The sequence below is a fragment of the Prinia subflava genome, chromosome 8 (assembly GCF_021018805.1).
Source record: "Prinia subflava isolate CZ2003 ecotype Zambia chromosome 8, Cam_Psub_1.2, whole genome shotgun sequence".
NCBI classification, from domain to species: domain Eukaryota; kingdom Metazoa; phylum Chordata; class Aves; order Passeriformes; family Cisticolidae; genus Prinia; species Prinia subflava.
Window position 1 is genome coordinate 5,987,739 of NC_086254.1, and position 17,866 is coordinate 6,005,604.

The 17,866-nt window shown below is 44.0% G+C and overlaps 1 protein-coding gene across 1 annotated transcript; it reads left to right on the top strand.

Moving 5' to 3' along the window:
* Positions 1–553: 553 nt before the first annotated feature.
* Positions 554–16,433, top strand: VKORC1L1 (vitamin K epoxide reductase complex subunit 1 like 1). Its single transcript, XM_063402544.1, has 3 exons — positions 554–800; positions 11,278–11,387; positions 12,030–16,433. Exons 1-3 carry the CDS (start codon positions 607–609, stop codon positions 12,254–12,256), a joined length of 531 nt encoding a protein of 176 aa, XP_063258614.1. The 5' UTR covers positions 554–606; the 3' UTR covers positions 12,257–16,433.
* The last annotated feature ends 1,433 nt before the right edge of the window (positions 16,434–17,866 follow it).

Sequence of the window (17,866 nt, forward strand, 5' to 3'; positions counted from 1 at the left end):
GTGAACTTTGGGAATGTAACAGGCCCTCTGCACCTCAGATGGGCTCTGTGCGTCTGCAGGATGCGGGAGTTTGGCGCATTCTGCCCAAGATCACGGACAAACCCCTGGAGAACGGGGCTGAGGCTCACATCACCTTAGCTCCGGTGAAGTGACACCTCCTCCCTGAGGCTCAGGTCAGCCGTGAAGATTTCTTTCGCGTTTTTCGGAACTGCCCAGTTTCCCCCGCGTCGCAGATCGGAGGGGAAAAACGCGAGGAAAAGCCCATTTTCCTGCAGGAAAAGCTCATTTTCCTGCTGGAATCAGGCGGGGCGGGGGCGTGAGGGGACTCTGCCGGCACTCCCGGCGGCCGCCAGGGGGCGCCATGCCACGCCCCCTCCCCCGCCCAGGCCTGACGTGACGTCGTCGCGAGGCGCCACGTCCGGCGCGAGCGGCGAGGGGCGGGGCCAGCGCGGGGGAGAAGGGGAGGGGGTCGTGGCGCGCCCGCCCGCCCGGCCAATCAGGGGCGCGCGCGCGTGCCCGGCGGGCCAATCAGGAGCGCGCGCGCGTGCGCGGGGCGGGGCGGTGCCGGGCCCGCGTCGCGGGCTGAGGCGGAGGGACGGGGCCAAGATGGCGGCGCCCGTCCTGCTGCGGGTGTCGGTGCCGCGCTGGGAGCGGGTGGCGCGGTCCGCCGTGTGCGCCGCCGGCATCCTGCTGTCCCTGTACGCCTGCCACCTGGAGCGCGAGAAGGGCCGCGACAGCCACTACCAGGCCCTGTGCGACCTCAGCGAGCGGGTGCGCTGCTCCGCCGCCATCACCTCCAGGTGAGGCGCGGGTGGGACCCGCCGCCGCCCCCGCAAGGGGAGGGGGCTGAGGGCTGCGGGAGCGGTGGAGACGGGTCCCGGAGTGCTGCCTGCGGTGCCTCGGGGGGTGCTGGGGGGCCGGCCGGTGCTCGGAGGGGCAGCGGGCCGGGCGGGGGCACGGAGGGGCCGGGGCAGCCCGGGGAGGGGCAGCGCTCCCGGTGTGGGGCACCCCATCGCTGCGGGAACCGGGATTCTCGGGATCACTGCGGGCTGCAGGGTGAGGCACCCGCAATTGCTGTGTTGTAATCAATGGCAATTAGGTGGAGTGACAGGCGTTTTAGTGGTAAAAGCTCAGGAGAGTGGAGTGTTGTAGCTGTGAGTAGTGGTTAAGGACATCATAAACCAGTGCAATTGCAGGTGGTTTGCTTTGTTAGTTTTAATTGCAGTATCGGTATTGCGTTTTCATTGGGACGTCTCCTGGCAGCACGGGAGATGCTTTGGTGATACAGAGGAAGTGCTTCATTCAAAGGAGACTTGGATGCCTCTGCAGCACGAGCCCGGTCCAAATCCTGACTTCATTTTGCAGACGTCCAGCCAGTTTAGCAGTTGTTTCCTAAAGGCTGAGGGCTCTTAGTCCTGTTATGACAGTCAGTGTATAAATCTGGTTCTTGAGCAAATCTATGTATTAAATCCTTCTTATTTATTTTAATGAGAACTTTGTTATTACTGTGCTAATGCCTTCAGCTGAATGAGTACTGGAGATTTCCTTTTTCCCTTCTCAGTGTAACCGGTGCAAAAGCTGTCACAGTTTTTATAGAGGTACTTGCTGTATCATCCTAACAAGCCAGTTTGAGGGAATGTTCCCATCCTCTGTCAAGCTGGGAGCTGTGAAATTATTAAGGCAAAACATCCAGGGAGCTTTTTTTCCTAAAACCTCTTCTGTGGTGGCAGAAGTGAGATTGTGTGACAGAGATCTGAATCTCTGGCCACCTGAAATTGTCACTGAGTGAAGGCTTTAACTCTGCTTTTCTGTCTGCCTCAGGTCATCTTTAGTTTGTGAAGGTGTTCATGTCTCTGCTTGGAAAGTGTCCTGAAATGAGAAGTTTGGATCTGACTAGGGAGGAGACTTCAATAAACTCACCAGATAAATTCAAATAATATAAATTAAATTATCCTTACGCTATTGAGATTATACCACGTGAGTCTCGTCAGTAATTTAACTTTGATCACAGATATTGGGGTAAAAAGAGAATAACAGAGATTTAAGCCTCTTCTTGTATAGAATTGGTCCTCCAAAAGCTTTTTGTTGTTGTACCAAATGCTGCTGTTGTGACAGGGAGTTGGATGTCACAGTTCTGATGCGTGTTTACCAAACGCTTGGGAGAAGGAAATTACCTAAAGATATAATCAGAATTATTTCTAATTATGGAATCAAGCTCGGTAATTACAGCGTTCATTAGCAATGCTGCAGCTGACACGTTGAGTAAGACCTGGAAATCCTTGGCTGTAGGAATTCTATATGATAATGTGAAGAGTTAGGGATAAAATGCACTCAGATCTCGCAGCAGTTGCTAGGAGAACCATGCCTGGAGTGAAGCACTGCAAATGCCAGGAGAGCTCGTGATCGGTGGAGCAGGTGGTAAAAGGAGTTTGTGGAGAAGGAACGTGCAAGTTCTGTTCACTCCAACCATATTTGGAGAAGAATTTGCTCTCCAGGCTGTGCAGGACACAGAGGGGGAGTTCTGCTTTAAAAGTAAGGCAGGAGAGCAAGGCATTAAAGTTGGAAAGAAATTAATCTTATTTTCCATGTTGCCACAGCTCCCCATTCATTTTTCTCTCTCACTTTGTCCAGCTGAATGTTCCTTGTTCCCACAGCACCTGAGTTTCTCAGAAACTTCATTTCTAAAAGGAACTTTTAACCACACTTTAAATTTCACTGGGGCTGTAGAGTTTCAATTTTGTGTTCCAGCTTTTTCACAGGTAATTCAGATTTAACTTTCACATTCCTCATTAAGCTGTTGCACTGACAGTCAGAAATTAATTGATTAGCTAATTATTGGCGTTCACTCTGCAGAGTTAACTGGGTGAGGAACTTCTGTTTCTACTTTGGCTTTTAGATGGTTCACTGGGTTATGTGACTTTTTATTGAAACTGGATTTGCTGATGGAACTTGGAATGTTGCAGTCTTCACGTCTTAGTCAAAACTTAGAGTTTTGACTCTAAGAGTGGGCTGAACTTTAAGAAGCACTTAGTGCTGTTGGGGTTCATTTCAAATGCATAGAATAATTAGAATAAATTAGTTTATTCCTTCCTGAACTGACTCTCTGGCATTTTGGGCGGAGTTTCTTTTTTCACCAGCTGTTGGTATTTCCAAGTCTTGCTTTTAAGCCAGATCTGGCATTGGCACAAGAAGAAGAACAGAAATGTAAAGACTGCCAGCATGCAGAGGGAGGAGCACAGAAAATCTCCTATCAGAGCCTGACTCATGCAGAAGATTATTTTGGAGAGATCCCTTTGCAGTATCCCTTACCCAAAACATGAATGGTCAGCATATTTCAAGTTTTTATCAAGGGCAAAGTTCATGAAATAATTTAAAAATAAAAACTGCTAAGGAGTGGCTGATAAGGGCAGGTATTAGGGCAATTACCTCACATTTCCACTGGCAATTGCTGTGTTTAGTTTAAATTAATTGCCATCTTATAGTTAAGAAAAATTAAGTGTCAAGAATGGCTTTATATATATAATGAAACTGGCTAATAGCAGTTCCTGAAAAATATATTTGTCTTGCTGTGGTTTCACAGAGGGAATTAAAGTAATAAAACACATTTCAAGTCATACAGGTCATGCTACAGCTTGAAATAAAATGTGACCTTTAAGTGGTAATGCAGAGACCTTTGGCTTTGGTCTTTTCCACACCACTTTCAGGCACATTTCTGCTTTGTGTCTTGATGAATTGTTGATTCCTACAGGATAAATTAGTGGTTTTGAATGACTTTTGTAGCCTGGCGTGCATTAATGAACGCTGTACCCACTGTACCAGAGCCTCAAGACAGCAGCACAAACGAGCAAAGGGCACCTGTCGTGGATATCTGTAGCAATATTTGCAGCTGCGTCAGTGGAGGGGTTTGGCAATAGTCAATATTGATCTTTGCCTGATCGCTGGAGGAGTTCTGGAGTGAGAACAGCATTTTGAGGATCTGGATGTCACTGATGTTTTAGGAATTCCCTGTTCTGTTCATGGGCAAAGTCTTGGATGGGTGTCTTATGTTTGAGGCACTCTGAGAAGTTCTGAAAGAGTCTGAGGTGACAGAATGGTTTGGGTTGGAAGGGGCTTTGGAGTTCCTCTTGTTCCAGCCCCCTGCCATGGGCAGGGATACCTTCCTCTAGACCAACTTGCACATCCACCTTGTGTGTTCTGGTGGATGCACCAAAATATTCACCTGCTGGTTCCTGAAAACGCCTGTTAAATTTGGGGGTGTTGTGGGCAGGTCTGCAAGGGTGGCCTGTGACCTGTGTAGTGTTATTGTACAGTTCATAAATCACTTGAAACATGAATTTACACCCGTTGTGTTCTCTTTGGTTGGTTGTGCTGGTGTGGAGCTCATTCCTCTGCAGAGTGGGTGTGAATTGCTCTAAGAACTGCAGGTACAGCTGCCCCGTGCTGGTTTCTCAGCAGAGAACACCTTCTAGAACTGTTCCAGTGCATCTTTACAGGGATCAAGGTGACGAGAACAACCCCATTGTGCAAGGAAATGGGACATGGAAAAAACTTCCAGACCTCCCTAAGCTGATGTTTAAACAGATTCCCACTGAGCTCTGTTGTGAGGCAGCTCCTGTAAACTCCTTGTCTGTCAAGTGTGCTTCATTCCAAGTAAAGAACATTCTGTAGCAGTTATCATTCATATTTATAATAGTAAATTCCTGATATCCCAGGAATTTTTTGCATTGCTGTACCTGCAAGCAAATACCCAGATAAGTGTGAAGTTGGTGACTGATGTGTTAGGAGATGTAACAGAGCTTCTCCAGGGATTCTGGATTCACTGCGTTTGCTGTGTGAGGGAAGCTTGGAAGATCTCTGGTTTGGAATTGGGCAGGGAGAAATTGGAGCAGCCAAATTGAGCACAGGGGAAGGGAGGGAAGCCCCCAGTGAGTGCTCAGCTGGAGGGAAAGCTGCCCTGCGAGCCAAGGCTGTGTCCCTGTCCCAGCTGGGCTGGCACTGTGCACACAGGGCTCAGGACAGCAGGGAGCTGAGGGGGTGAGCTGTGAGGATCCAGAGCTTATTCCATGTGCTGGAGAGAGGAGGTGTGCCAGGAATGCTGGTGGAAACCAGCCTCAAGTTTTAAAGTTGCTCTTAAAGCTGCAGAAGCTGATAACTCGAGGATTTTGGGCTGTTTCCCCCCATCTTTCTAGTAGAAAATTGATGATTTAATACTGATACAACACTTACTGATCGAGGCACATCTTTTATAAAACACAGCAGTGTTTTATAACTGAGGGAATCTTTTATTTTCCATCCTTACAGTACACACAAAAACACTTTAATTTTTGCTTTTCATAAATATATAATTTCCATCTTGACTGGAATTTGTAATAGGGCTAGGAATTATTTTGCCTGGTGCAAAGTAAATTTAACAAAGTGCTTATATTTCTGACTTGGACTTCATTTATGGTAGCTTAATAGAAAAGATGATGTGAGGAGTTATTATAGAAGGAATCAGTGCTGTTGGTTTGTATCTTGAATATCTAGTGCTTCTGTAAAGGCTGCTATAAAATAATTACCTACTGTCTGCTTAATATTTTGCTGATCTGGACACTGAGAGTTTTTACAGGCTCTTTCTGAAGCAGAGCTGGAGGATATATAGAAGAAAACCTCATTTGGTTATGCTAAATGCTGCTAATAGATTTAAACATGAAATTAAGTGTATCAACATTTTTGAGCACTCCTGGCAAGTTTACAAATGGGAATTTTTAATCTCCTTTTTTGTGGCTTCTAATTGAAGGCTTTTACTTAATTTATTAAAAGTGTTAGAGTGGCCTTGAAACCATGAATTAGGTTTAATCCGAAATCCTCTGGTGAAGCTGGAAAGAAATTGCAACCCAAGTTTCTTAACCTGCTCCAGATCCTTTGACCTTTATATGAGCTTTTCCCTGAAGGCAGGGGGTGAGCTCTGCTCATCTCTGAGAACTTTCACTCCAGACCAGAAATCACCTCAGAAGTCCAGTGGTGCTTAAGGAAATGTGCACATCACTTATCAGGTGCAGTCTTTTTTGATTTCTTTAGAAAATTAGATGTATTGTTTCCTCAGGGTTACAAAGTGGTAAGGGGTGCTTGCTGTTGGTAACAAAATAATGCTCACAGGATGATAAATAATCCTGAACTGAGAGGCTTCAAGGAACTACCACTACCCAAAAAACACCCAAACTTGAATTCTTTTCTTGCAGTTTGAGGACAGAATCTTTTTTATTGTTTGCCCTTTTCATTGCACCAAACCCAACAACTGAGAGAGAATTGTGTTGGCAAAGCTGCTGCTGCAGAAATGCAGAGATTTGGGCTGGGACATGAATAATCCAGTCCCCTGAAGGATTTGATTGCATTTCCAAGCAGCCCCTGAGGACACTGGAATGTGACCTGGGAGTTGTGTGATCTGTTCAAGGCTGCTGCTGCTGGGCCTGCCCTCACCCACTATGGTTCTGTCCATGTTAAAATGAAAATATTGGGGTTAGCTCAGTTCTGGCCATAAAAACTGAGCGGGTACCATGGGGAAATTGAGGGGATGTGACTCTGCTCATCACCAGGGGTTGTGGTGGAGGTCAAAAGTACTCAGAAAACACCTGGGACATCCAGGAAGGTTTCAAAGCAGGGCACCAAATGTCTTAGTGCAGTGAAACCCCAGTTCAGGAGTCTCAGCTGATCCTTAAGGACCGTGACAGCCAAGGAAAGCATCTTGGAGAATGATATTTGACAAAATTGTTAAAAATATCTGCAGGTAGCTGTCAGAGCTGGGGCTTGGCAGCAAAAACACTCCAGCATTTCTCACAGAGGCTGCAGGGGACACTAATCCAGCTCCTGGCTAAACAAACACTTTTTGGTTGGTTTGTTTGATTTGGTGTGTTTGGCAGGCTTGGAATTCTGCTGCTTTTGGAGCCAATGCTGATCACTCATAGCTTGTAACTTGTAAAACTGGAAGGCTGTTTGCTTGTCCTCTAAAATACTTGAGATACTGGGAGACTAAATGAGGTTCTTGTGTTCCCTTTTAGCATTTTCTCTGCTATATTATTTCTCTGCTGAAATGTTTCAAGTGTGTCCCCTAATACACTGTTCTGGAACACAGAGGATGTTCATAATTGTACAAAAGAGATTCAAATTATTTTAGTGATTTAAAAGTGTAAGATTTTATTGGAGGTACATCACTTGTGGAGCACAGTGACCTCAGTTTTTTGTCTTCTTGTTAAGAAGTAACAATTGCACACAAATACTGCTTTAAACTTCTGAAAATGCAACATTACTGAGCTTTGTGAAGTACCTCAAACCCAAAGGGGCATTGTTGAGAGGGTGGATAATAACTTTCAAAACCTCCTTTTGATAAAAGACAGTGCACATTGGACTGAAAACCACTGCAGTGTTCAATTGTAGATGTTGGGAAAGTAGATGAATCACTTTATTTTCCATTTCTTGAATCACTGTTTAACATTTTAAAGAACATTCAGAGTGGTACATGCAGATAGGGAGGGAAACTGAGTTCCAAAGATGTCTTAAAGGTTTGTTCCTTGTAATTAGATGAGATTGCTTTTTACTTTTTAATAGCAGTGAAACTCGGGTGTGGTGAGAGTGGGTTTGGCACCTGTGTTTGTCAGGGTGCTCTGAGTCACCTCGAGTGACTTCGACCTGGATCTCAGTACGGATTCCTGATCCTCAGGGCTGGGAGCCACCAGCCAGAACCAGGAAAAACTCCCTGAAATCAGGCTGTGCTTTTATCTTGCTGTGCAAGCAGCTCTGTAGTTACTGCAGGTCATTCTGCTTAGCATCCTGTATCCTGAAAAATTGATGCAAATGAATAACATTTCTTCTAAATTATGTTTTTTTGTAAAATATGGGTTACATGAAAGACTTTTGAGTTTATTTTTTGCATCTTATCTTGCCATAAGGACTTTCTTCTTGCTATTTGTTTGCCATATTTTTTTAGACTTTCAAAGTTATCATAAATCAGACAATTCACACCTGAGTTTGGTGTGAATAGGAACATTATCTACTCAGTTTTTATCCTTCCTCCACTTGCTGGCAGAAGTTCCTGGTTCATTGTGGGTTTTACAACCTTAATAAAATTAGGAGACGATTTACACTTTCCAGTAGGGAAATGAGATGGGAAAGGGAGTATACAAATAAATATACAAAGTCTAAATACTTTGCTTTTCAGTTTGATGTGGAACATTTGCTCCCACTCCAAACATTATAAGGCTGGGAGAAGTGTTCTGTGCTAAACCCCAGGCTGCTTAACTGTCTCCAAGTGTGTGGAATAAAATGTGAGATTAGACCTGGACTCCATGGGCTGAAACTTAATACTGGATGTCCTCAAAGCTGCTACAAGGCCAACGAGACGCTTAATGAACCCCTGCATGTGGAAAAAGCTTTCCCTGTGCTCTGACCTTGCAGCCCTGCACAGATCACTCCAGGACTCCCAGGAAGGGCTGGAACTCATTATCCTGCACTGGCAACGTTGTATTCTCTCGGAGAGCTGCAGGGTCAGGTTCTGTAAAATGCCGTTCCTGTGGTTTTAAAGAGGAGTTTTCTCTCAGACACACAGGATCTGCTGAGCATCAGAGGTGAGAGCACTCAGGTAGGGATGGATTCAGCATCCTGCACTTGTTTGGAGTTAGGCTGAGGCTGAACCTTTGCCCACTTTGGGTTGTGCAGGAAAACCTGAGTGTTTTTATATTTTACATTTACATTTTTTACATTCATTACCTGAATGTAAAATCATTTTAATGTCACCCTGCAAAGAATTCTCACTTGGAGTCCAGAACAATAAAGTGAGCCTGTGGATGGCAGGCTGAAGCATCTGTAAATGTAGTAATACAGAAAAATAAGTATAAACCATTGAATTTAAAAATTATAATTCCTTTAATATATTTGTGTGGCTCTTTAATACAGCCTTTGGAATTTGGACAACACAAGACAATTTTTATGTGTGTTGTGACCACCTTATCAAAGGAAGGCTAAAAAAAAAAATTAACAGTTCTCACTTAAAATCCAGATAGCATTGGAGGTGTGGGAGGAAATCTCACCATAACTGAGATTCTTTGTAATTCTGTGTCATTTCCATAGCCCCAGGGCTGCCCTGGGATGAGAGCAGAGAGCCAGGCAGTTCTGCACTGCTTTTCCCTACAATTCCATGTCTGGCAGCTCTGGGATGCTGAGGCTTTGTCCCCTGGAAAAGCATTGTCTGTGCTGCCTTGAAGCTTAATATTGGCACAAAAGTGTCACTTTGGAAAGATTTAAGACCAAACTAGCTGAAAGAATGTTTAATTTTTGACTGTTCATACAGTAAATCTGCTTTCTAAGAATTGGGATCTGCTGGGTTTCTTGGTGAGAAGAGCACAAGAGTATTAATAGTGAATTCAAACTTAGTCTGCAATTAAAATGATGAGTTTAAATGAGTTTTTGCACAGATGGCAGGGAGACTAGAAAGTGTTTTGGAGATGGGATTAAATTGTCCTTATTGTGAGAAAACTGCTTGTGGTGTGGTGGTGGCAGGTCCCAGGTGAGTGACATCAGCAAATTCAGGGCCAAACCTGAGCTGTGTCTTGGTTCAGCAGGGCCATTGCCTCTGGGACAAGCAAATTCCTGAAAACTGCATTTTCCTTGGAGTTTCCTGCTGCAGCAGGGTGAGGAATGGCACTTTTTTAAAGCTGATAATGTGAAGCAAGCCTTACCTTTGTGTAGTGCTTGGCTTGATTCTCCAAAACTCTGCTGGCAGTTATCCCAGTGTGCTCCTGTGAGTTAAATCACCTGTTGGAGTAGCAAAATAACTTCATATTTTCAAGTGACACTAATAAATAGGGTCCTCACTTTGCTTTTACAAATAATGGCGTGATCTGCCTTAGGGGCATGGAATTAATGGTTTCTGGCACAAACACATTTGCTAATTTAATCTTTCCTCCTCCTTCCAGCAGTTTTGTAGGGCTTGTGCTGCTTTCTGCCTCATCGCTGGAAAGCTGAAAGTCACTTTGCAGGGCTTTCAGGTGTTGGTTCAAAGTGCCACACTGTGCAAGAGCTCCCACAAACGAGGGCTGGGGATCTTGTGATGCTCAGCTCGTGTGCGTGACAGATTTGGGTTCCTCCTGAGCCGCGAGGCTGAGGAGCAGCTGAGGTACAGAGTGATGGCCTGGTTCTGCTCTGCTGCAGAGAAGTGAGCGGAACAAATCCTTGCCTCAGCTTTGTAGTGACCTCGTGTCCCACTCACTGTGGTGCAGGGAGCTGCTGGAGCTGTCACTGGGGGGATGTCGGAGTCTAGAACATCCCCCTGGCCACCCTGGAGGGTTTGGAGACCGGACAGGGGGTCTGGGGTCTGTCCAAGGGGCTCAGCCAGCCTCACACAGAGCCCAGGGGGACACTGCCTCTGATCCCTGGCCATGGCAGTGAATGCCCACAGTGTGTGAAGAATCACAAGCCGAGAGAATTCAAAATAAGTAGTATTTAGTTTATCATAGAATGTAAATGTAGAATCTGGGATTCTCAGTATATGGGGTTGAAGAGGCAAAATGGAGGAATTGGGGAGTGGCCCCTGTGCTCCTTGTTCTTGCTCTCGTCCCCCATTTTCTGCTGAGTTGTATCTCAAGGATTGGTTTAGAGTAGAAATTACATGTTAGCATAGGTAGTAAGTATTGGTATGATTCTGTAAATAAAAAGTTCATTGTGGACGGTGGTTGGGTCAGGGAAATGGAACAAAGGGTCCGGGACCCTCTGATCCGCCCCAGTCCTGCCCCGTGTCCTGCTCTGCTGGGGACGCCCTGCAGAGCTGAGAAAGAACTGAGAGATAATGGAGAATAAACAACCTTGGAAACACGGACTGGGGACTCAGCTTGTCTGCTCTGGCTCCAGTGTGAAACACTTAGGGCAAAGAGAAGACAGAAAACCTGATTACCTCGGGGAACAGCAACCCCGAGGAGAATCTCAGGGAAAAGCAACCCTGAGAGGGGGAGGAAGTGTTTATTTGACAAAACAGCTCCAAACTCCAGCCCTGGGAAGCAGAGGTGGTGTTCAGGGAAGTTGCAGCTGTGTGAACTCAGTATTTCCTGGTGCGTCAAACAACTTTAATCAGCAAGGTGTGGGATGAAGCTGTGCCCAGTGCTCCCCCTGTTGCTGCTTGGTTTTGCAGAACTCCACGTAAATCATGTCAGAATATGTGTCCTTTTCTTTCCCCAACAGCCCTGAACTGAAAATGCTGCTGGGAAGCAGTGGGTGGCCAAATAAGAGTTAATTAGTTTCCCTGTTTTACAGATGGGGTCGAGGATTCGGTCTCTTGGGTTCCATCTTTGGGAAGGACAGTGCAATAAATCAGTCAAACAGTGTTTTTGGCCTGGTGTTTTATATACTACAAATGCTACTTGGTAAGTATTCGTTCACTTCAGAGCCCCAAGTGTACAGCAGGGCTGTGGGGATGAAGGAGGAGAGCAATATCCATTGCACAATCTGCAGGAAACCAGAGAAATGCTTCTGAGTTTTATATCTTGGGGTTTTTTTAGCATCACTCTGATGATACATCTGTCCCAAGGGCTTAAAACCCCGACTGAGTACAAGAGTAATTGCATTTTCTCCTGATATGCTATTAATAATCCAAGTGTGAAGATAGTTCCTGTGCTGGTATTTTCACTCCAGTATATTTGGCATTGGATTGCATGGTGGAAAAGAGAAGAAATAAAAATGGAATGGGCAGGTTTTGCAGGAGTAATGGAGAGAGCGGGCAAAAAAGTGCATGAAATATAATTATATCTATTTCTTGGTAACTCTGTGGTTTGCTGTAAAGCTGTTAATCCCGACAGAAATAACTTGATCACTAATTTTCCTATAACTCAGAGATATGAGCATGGTTAATCCTACACACAGGGCTGTCAGACACAGCCTTAGGTGCTCCCCTCCAGATACCCACCCGTGGTATTTTAACCAGAATTCTGTGTAAGTGTTGCTGCGTGGCTGAGTTTGAATTTGCTCTGTGTGGAGAGGGGTGAGTAACTCTGTCTCTCTTGTTGCAGGTATGACAGCAAGTGCAGTAGCAGCTCTAATCCTCATGACATCCTCCATAGTGTCTGTAGTAGGGTCCCTGTACTTGGCATACATTCTGTACTTCGTGCTGAAGGAATTTTGCATTGTCTTCGTGCTCACATATTTGCTGAACTTCATTCTCTTTATCATCAACTACAAACGACTAGTTTATTTGAACGAGGCCTGGAAGAGGCAACTCCAACCCAAACAGGAATAACCCCTGGTGGAACTTTTGACTGACAGTCTGAAGACCCAACTTCCATTAAGTTTATTTTGCAGTAATTTTTTTATTCTCCATATCAGACACGTTTTTTCCCCTCCGAGAATCATAACAGAAATTTTGAATTATAAATTTCAAGGGGCCCCAGATAATTTCTCTGTGCTAATCTTGAGTTTAAATGCGGTTGTGAAAGAAAGCTCTATAACAATCAATGACAAGCTTTAACTTTACTTTGAAGGAGTTTTAGCCACAGCAAAACCTAGACTCTCTCTCTTCCCCCTCCACTTGTGAAGTGGGTAACACTTGCTATAAAATATCCTGTATATAAATTCAGGTATAACAAGATGTGATCATGACATGAAATATTCTAGACTAGCATCACCATATTTAATGTTGCCATGTTTACAGTATGTGTATTTTTTTTCTTTTTTTTTTTTTTGTTCTCTTTTTTTTTAGCTGATGGACTTAGATTTGACTAGGACTTATACTGTAAATAAAATTAGAACTCTTGGTTTCATCCCTGGAGAACTCACTGTCCCATGGGTGTGGTTAGGAGCTGTCAGAGGGTTCAGCTCAGAGTCGACTGACACGATGGAAGAAGTGACCTCTAAAGAACGTGGAGTTGCTGCTCTCACTGTTGTGCTTTCACAAGAATGATGCTTGGGGTTGGTTCCATTTTTTTCTTCTTGTTTTTTTCTTTTTTTTCCTTTTTTTTTTTTCTTTTGGTCTCCAGTAACAAAAATGGAATTAAAGCTGAAACGTGAAGTATGTTGATTAAACGACAACCTCATTAATTTCTGTACAGAACAAAAATAGCTTCATGTGGTCAATGAAAAGCTGATTTGCAGCTTGGGGGTTGGATGAAGTGTTCTTTGGAAGGTCTCCATTTCCAAGCAGAGCTGTTTGAAGCTGTGCTCAGCCAGTGTTACTAATGTTTGATGTTCTATGAATGCTGCAGTATAGAATTGCAATTTGCAGTGGAAACCACTGAGTGAGCAGGATAACCAAGCAGTGCACTGAAAAAGCAGTTCCTTAATTGATCTTGGTCAGGATCTTTGGTTTGTGCTATATTGGGAAATGAACTTTAGGCCTGACACACACACAGAAGATCTCTTGGAAGGGCAACCTGTTTAATGGGATAAGTAAGTCAATGTGCTCCTGAAAATGAAATGTGATATAGTGCTATCATTGCTCTTTCTAAGAACTAATTGGGAAAAAAAAATTATTAAACTGCAGATTTAAACAAAGGAACAAAATTGTACACGTTGTTTCTGCACTCAGTATTCTAAGGCTGAATGTTAAAAGTGCCTTCTGTCTTCAAATCTTAAACCAAATACTTTGTGTTGAACTTGGCAGGCAGAAGTGTCCTTGCTTTAAAAATGAACAAACAGAATTCCCAGCAAACCTGCTGGGGATAGAAGAGTATTAAGAGATCTGGTTTTAGTTTTTAGACTGAGAAGTGGTAGCAGTATTGTTTTCAGTTTAATTTAAAAGGTTGATGTGATTTGGAAAAGTGAAATACTTGTGTTTCAGACTGTGTGACACCAAAATGTGTGGGTTCAGCTACTTTCTTTTATTGGTGCTGTGCTGCTTTTTGCCCTTGTCAGTTCGAAGTCTGAAGAATTCCAACTGCATACCCATTTATTTAAAGAACTAATTTAACTCCTTTTAGCATTTTCATTCTCAAACATGAATGTCAGAGAGACACTTCCATTGTACGTGGATTTTAAACACTAAGGATAAACTTGACTGTGAAACGAGCAGCGTTTCCATAGAGCAAAACAAGTTTGGAGCTTGAATTCACAAAATTAACATTTAAATCACTACTGAAGTAATTCTGGTTTGCACCAAGGGTGGAGGTGGAAATTGCTTTTCTGTACAGAGTTCTGTGGTGTGAGTAACATCTGTTGCATGTAACACTAAAAGACTTGTCCCTCGTCTGACAGTTCTAGCCAACAATTCATTAAATGAGTTTTGTATTGACCGGAGTATAGTTAAAGCTTGTCTTGATGTTTAGTTCTGTCTCTCAGATGCCTTCCACTTTGATATTAAGGGGGGATGAATGATGTTGAATTGGTCCCTCAAGGCTTGGCTTTGTTCTCCCCCAAGCCTTGAGGCAGTAGCAGTGTTTAATGTGTGTTGTATAGATTTTATTTCGATGCATTCCTGTGATCTACACTAAAGGCGTCTTTTTTTCATCCAAGGAAGAGGTGAGATCTCACAGCAAGCAGCCATGGAGACAATTACCATGAGTACTCGGTCCAATTCCTGGGGAAAAAAAGAGGAAAAAAAAACAAAACCCAAACCATCAGCTGAAAGTATTGGTATTGACTTAACTTCACTGTGTCTTGTGCTTGTCTGTGTGGGCATAGTCTGTTGATTCAGTTTGTTCAGTAAAAATGTTTAGGGCCAGATTTTCAGCAGTGGTGTCTGCAGTCCTTCTTAGTGTGCACAGAGGAGCAAACGGAGCTGGGCTTTGGGCTCTGGGTGAATTTACAGCCACACTTTGTGCACGACCTTGCAAATCTGATCCTTAATTGTGACCTCTCTTGTCTTGTGTGCATCCCTTGCAGTTACTTTTGACTGGGAGTGATTCGCTAGAAACGGCCCTGATTTCTTCTGTTTCTCTCTTGTGCTTCAGAAATGCAGCTGGCCTGAGTAAAGGGCAGAATAATCATAGGAGAAATTTGGACCTTTCTGCTTCCAGTTCTTTTGACTCTTTCCTTGCTGCTCCCAGTGATAGAAACAGCATCTTCCTTCCAGCAAAGTGGGTTGTGATGGAAATCAGGAGTGCAGCCGTGCCCCCCTGCCTGCCCCAGCCAGAACATGGTGTTAAATGTGTGCTTGGTACTGGTTTTACCCTTGCAAATCCTAAAAATTCTCAAGGCTGCAGGGGTCTGGGTAAAGGCAGGTAAATGATACGTGGGCTGGCAAGGGACAGGGGGGTGTTACAGACATCCTCGTGGTGGTTTCAACACTTGGAAGAATGGACGGGATAAAATTCACAGAATTCTGAATTTGGGCTCTTCCTGCCCCTCTTTGGCTCAGAATCCCAAAATTCCTTTGGGATCACAGAATATTCTGAGTTGGAAGTTCCCAGAGAGGGGCAGATTGGAAAGGCAAAACAACCTCATCCCAAAACCTGCTTAGGAATTCAACATTGCTGAAATCCTCTTACTGTGAGGTACTTGCTACTCTTTAAGGCCAACGAAGCATTCGAGCCTCATGAATATTCTTGGAAGTTTCTTCCTTTAAAACATTTGTGGCACTGAGGCTAAGGAAACATTCCTGAGATCTGAAGTGACAACAAATCTCTGCTGAGGAGGTTTCTGAGTGCTGTAATTTGCATTTTTGTGCTGCTGTAGAGTCTCAGTTGTTCCAGCAGGTTGGTGAGGTGCTTCAGGCAGTTCTGCTCCTGATTTAGTGGGCTGAATCAGAGGTTGGAGGGCTTTGGTTCTGCCAGTGTTGTTTAAACTGATCCAGAAAAGATGAAGTATTCTGTTATCATAAAACTGTATTAAGCATGGCCTAAATATTAGGTGTTTGTTCTGTATAGTACGTTCCATCAACTATTTATTCCCAGTGCTTTCAACTCCAAATCCAACACCCATTTAAAATGGAGTCATTGGGCAGATGTTCCTTTTCTCAATATAGGCTGAGAGATTCTCTCTTGGAGGTTTAGGATACAATTTTGCTAACAGGTAAAAAATAACATGTAAATATGTACGAATTCTATTTGTTGCACATAACTTTTTTTGGTATAAAAAGAAAAAAAGAAAAAAAAGAAAAAAACCCAACAAAAATAAATGTAGAAATTACCTGTGGATGTCTTGCTGCAATCATTCTTATGCTGCAGTCATGCAGTCCAAACATAAGAGCTTGAATGAACCCAACCAGAGGCCTTTTTGGACTCAGTCTGAGCCTTAGAAACTGTTTTTAATGTCAGTACTGTAATTCTGTTTCTAGAAATTGTATCAAGTCGTGTGGTTTTTTTTCTAAGACCTTGTGTGTGTTTAGCAGTAGAAGGGTTAAAGCACTTGATTTCCCCCCAGATCCCAATTTTCCCAGTAGAATTCCTGCAGCTTTGTGTCTGGCTGAGCATTGTGTGTAAAGGCTGAGCAGCATTGACTTGAGGCTTTCACTGTTTACAGTTCTTTAAGCAAAAAAAAAAACCCCAACAAAACAACCCAGCATTGTGGTTTTTATCACTTTCTGCTTTATTGGGGCTGCTCAAAGCTGGTCCCACAGAATCCCTGGAAGCTGCTGGATGTGTCCCTGGATTTGGGGAGGGTTGGGTTTGTTAGGAACAAGCAGGAATTAAACCTCAAATGTGTGCTCAGATTTTGGAGGGGCTGAGCTGAGCCCTGGTTTGTAAGGAGTGACCAGTGTCAAATCCTCAGCTGTGTTTTGGTCAGTTCTGTTGAAACTGGGGAAGAAAATGAGTTTTTAATGGATGATAGCTAGAGATGGAGAGGTTGAAATCACTTTCAAACACTGCCCACACGTGGGTTTAAAGATGGGAATTGCTGATACCATGGTGTGTTTGAACAAATGTCTTTTTACTGTTTATTATATAGAGGTTTATATTTTGGGGGTTTAGTTCTAGAGAAAATCTAGGCCTAGCACGGTGTGAGGAATGCTGTAGTGTCATTTCTTTTCCCTTAAAAACACAAGAAAAATTTTTGTGGAGTCTGCAGTGAATATCTGTGTCCTTGTTCTGCTGGGGCAGGGTGGAAGGTGCTGTTGGTTCTTCGTGTGCCACCTCTGAAGGGAACAGAATTTGGCCACCACACAACAGAAAAGGAAATTTTTCTTTATATGGTCAGAGGCAGCTGCAGGACAGGGAGTCATGGCAGCATTTCCACCCAGAATCTGTGAATTCCAGGAATCAAACTCCAGAATTGTAACTTCCCAAACGCATTGGGCAGCCTCTGGTTTTGTGATGCTGCTGGGAAGTTTGCAGAGTAAATATTCTGAGTTTTTCTGTGCATGCTGGTGTGATCCATGCCAGGCTAAAGCCCCACCTGGCCCTGCCCCAGAGGTTTGGAACAGAATTTCCCTCTGGGCTGCTCCTCCTGTGGTGACATTTAATATGAAGGAAGCCCTTCCATGCTGGAAGTGGCATTGTTAGATCCAGTTTGTGTCTAACAGTGGCAGTTTTGGTACTGTAAAATAAACAGATTTAAAGTTGAGTCGATGTAGCCCCTCCCTGTCTAACATTCCACCTTGCTGCTGGAACAGGAATTCCAAACTCTCTGTTGGAATATGCTGGGTGGTTCCCAGCCTTGCTGAGCTGGGGATGCTCAGGATTTCTCACACATCCATCGTGTCAGGCCAGAGCAGCTGCACAAACCCTGCTCCTCTGCAATCCTCGGGCAGTTTGCTGTGATCTCAGTAGTGTTAACTCTTAGGGGATTTAACTGGAAAACCTCATTTGCTGTAGAAGGATGTGATGTTCATTTAGAGTAACTTAGATTTTGTTTTTAAGTTCAGCATTGAGTTGTATCATGTAATATTTGTAATTTTTTTTGCCATAAGCAGATACCTCAGTCAAGATTTCTTAACTTCAGCTCCTTGAAAGTGAATATTTGTTTTCCTGCCTGGAAA

Coding starts and splice junctions, on each gene's coding strand:
- VKORC1L1 (XM_063402544.1), top strand. CDS start 607: ATGGCGGCGCCCGTCCTGCTGCGGGTGTCGGTGCCGCGCTGGGAGCGG. Junction 801..11,277: donor TCCGCCGCCATCACCTCCAG/GTGAGGCGCGGG, acceptor CCTGTTTTACAG/ATGGGGTCGAGGATTCGGTC. Junction 11,388..12,029: donor TATACTACAAATGCTACTTG/GTAAGTATTCGT, acceptor CTCTTGTTGCAG/GTATGACAGCAAGTGCAGTA.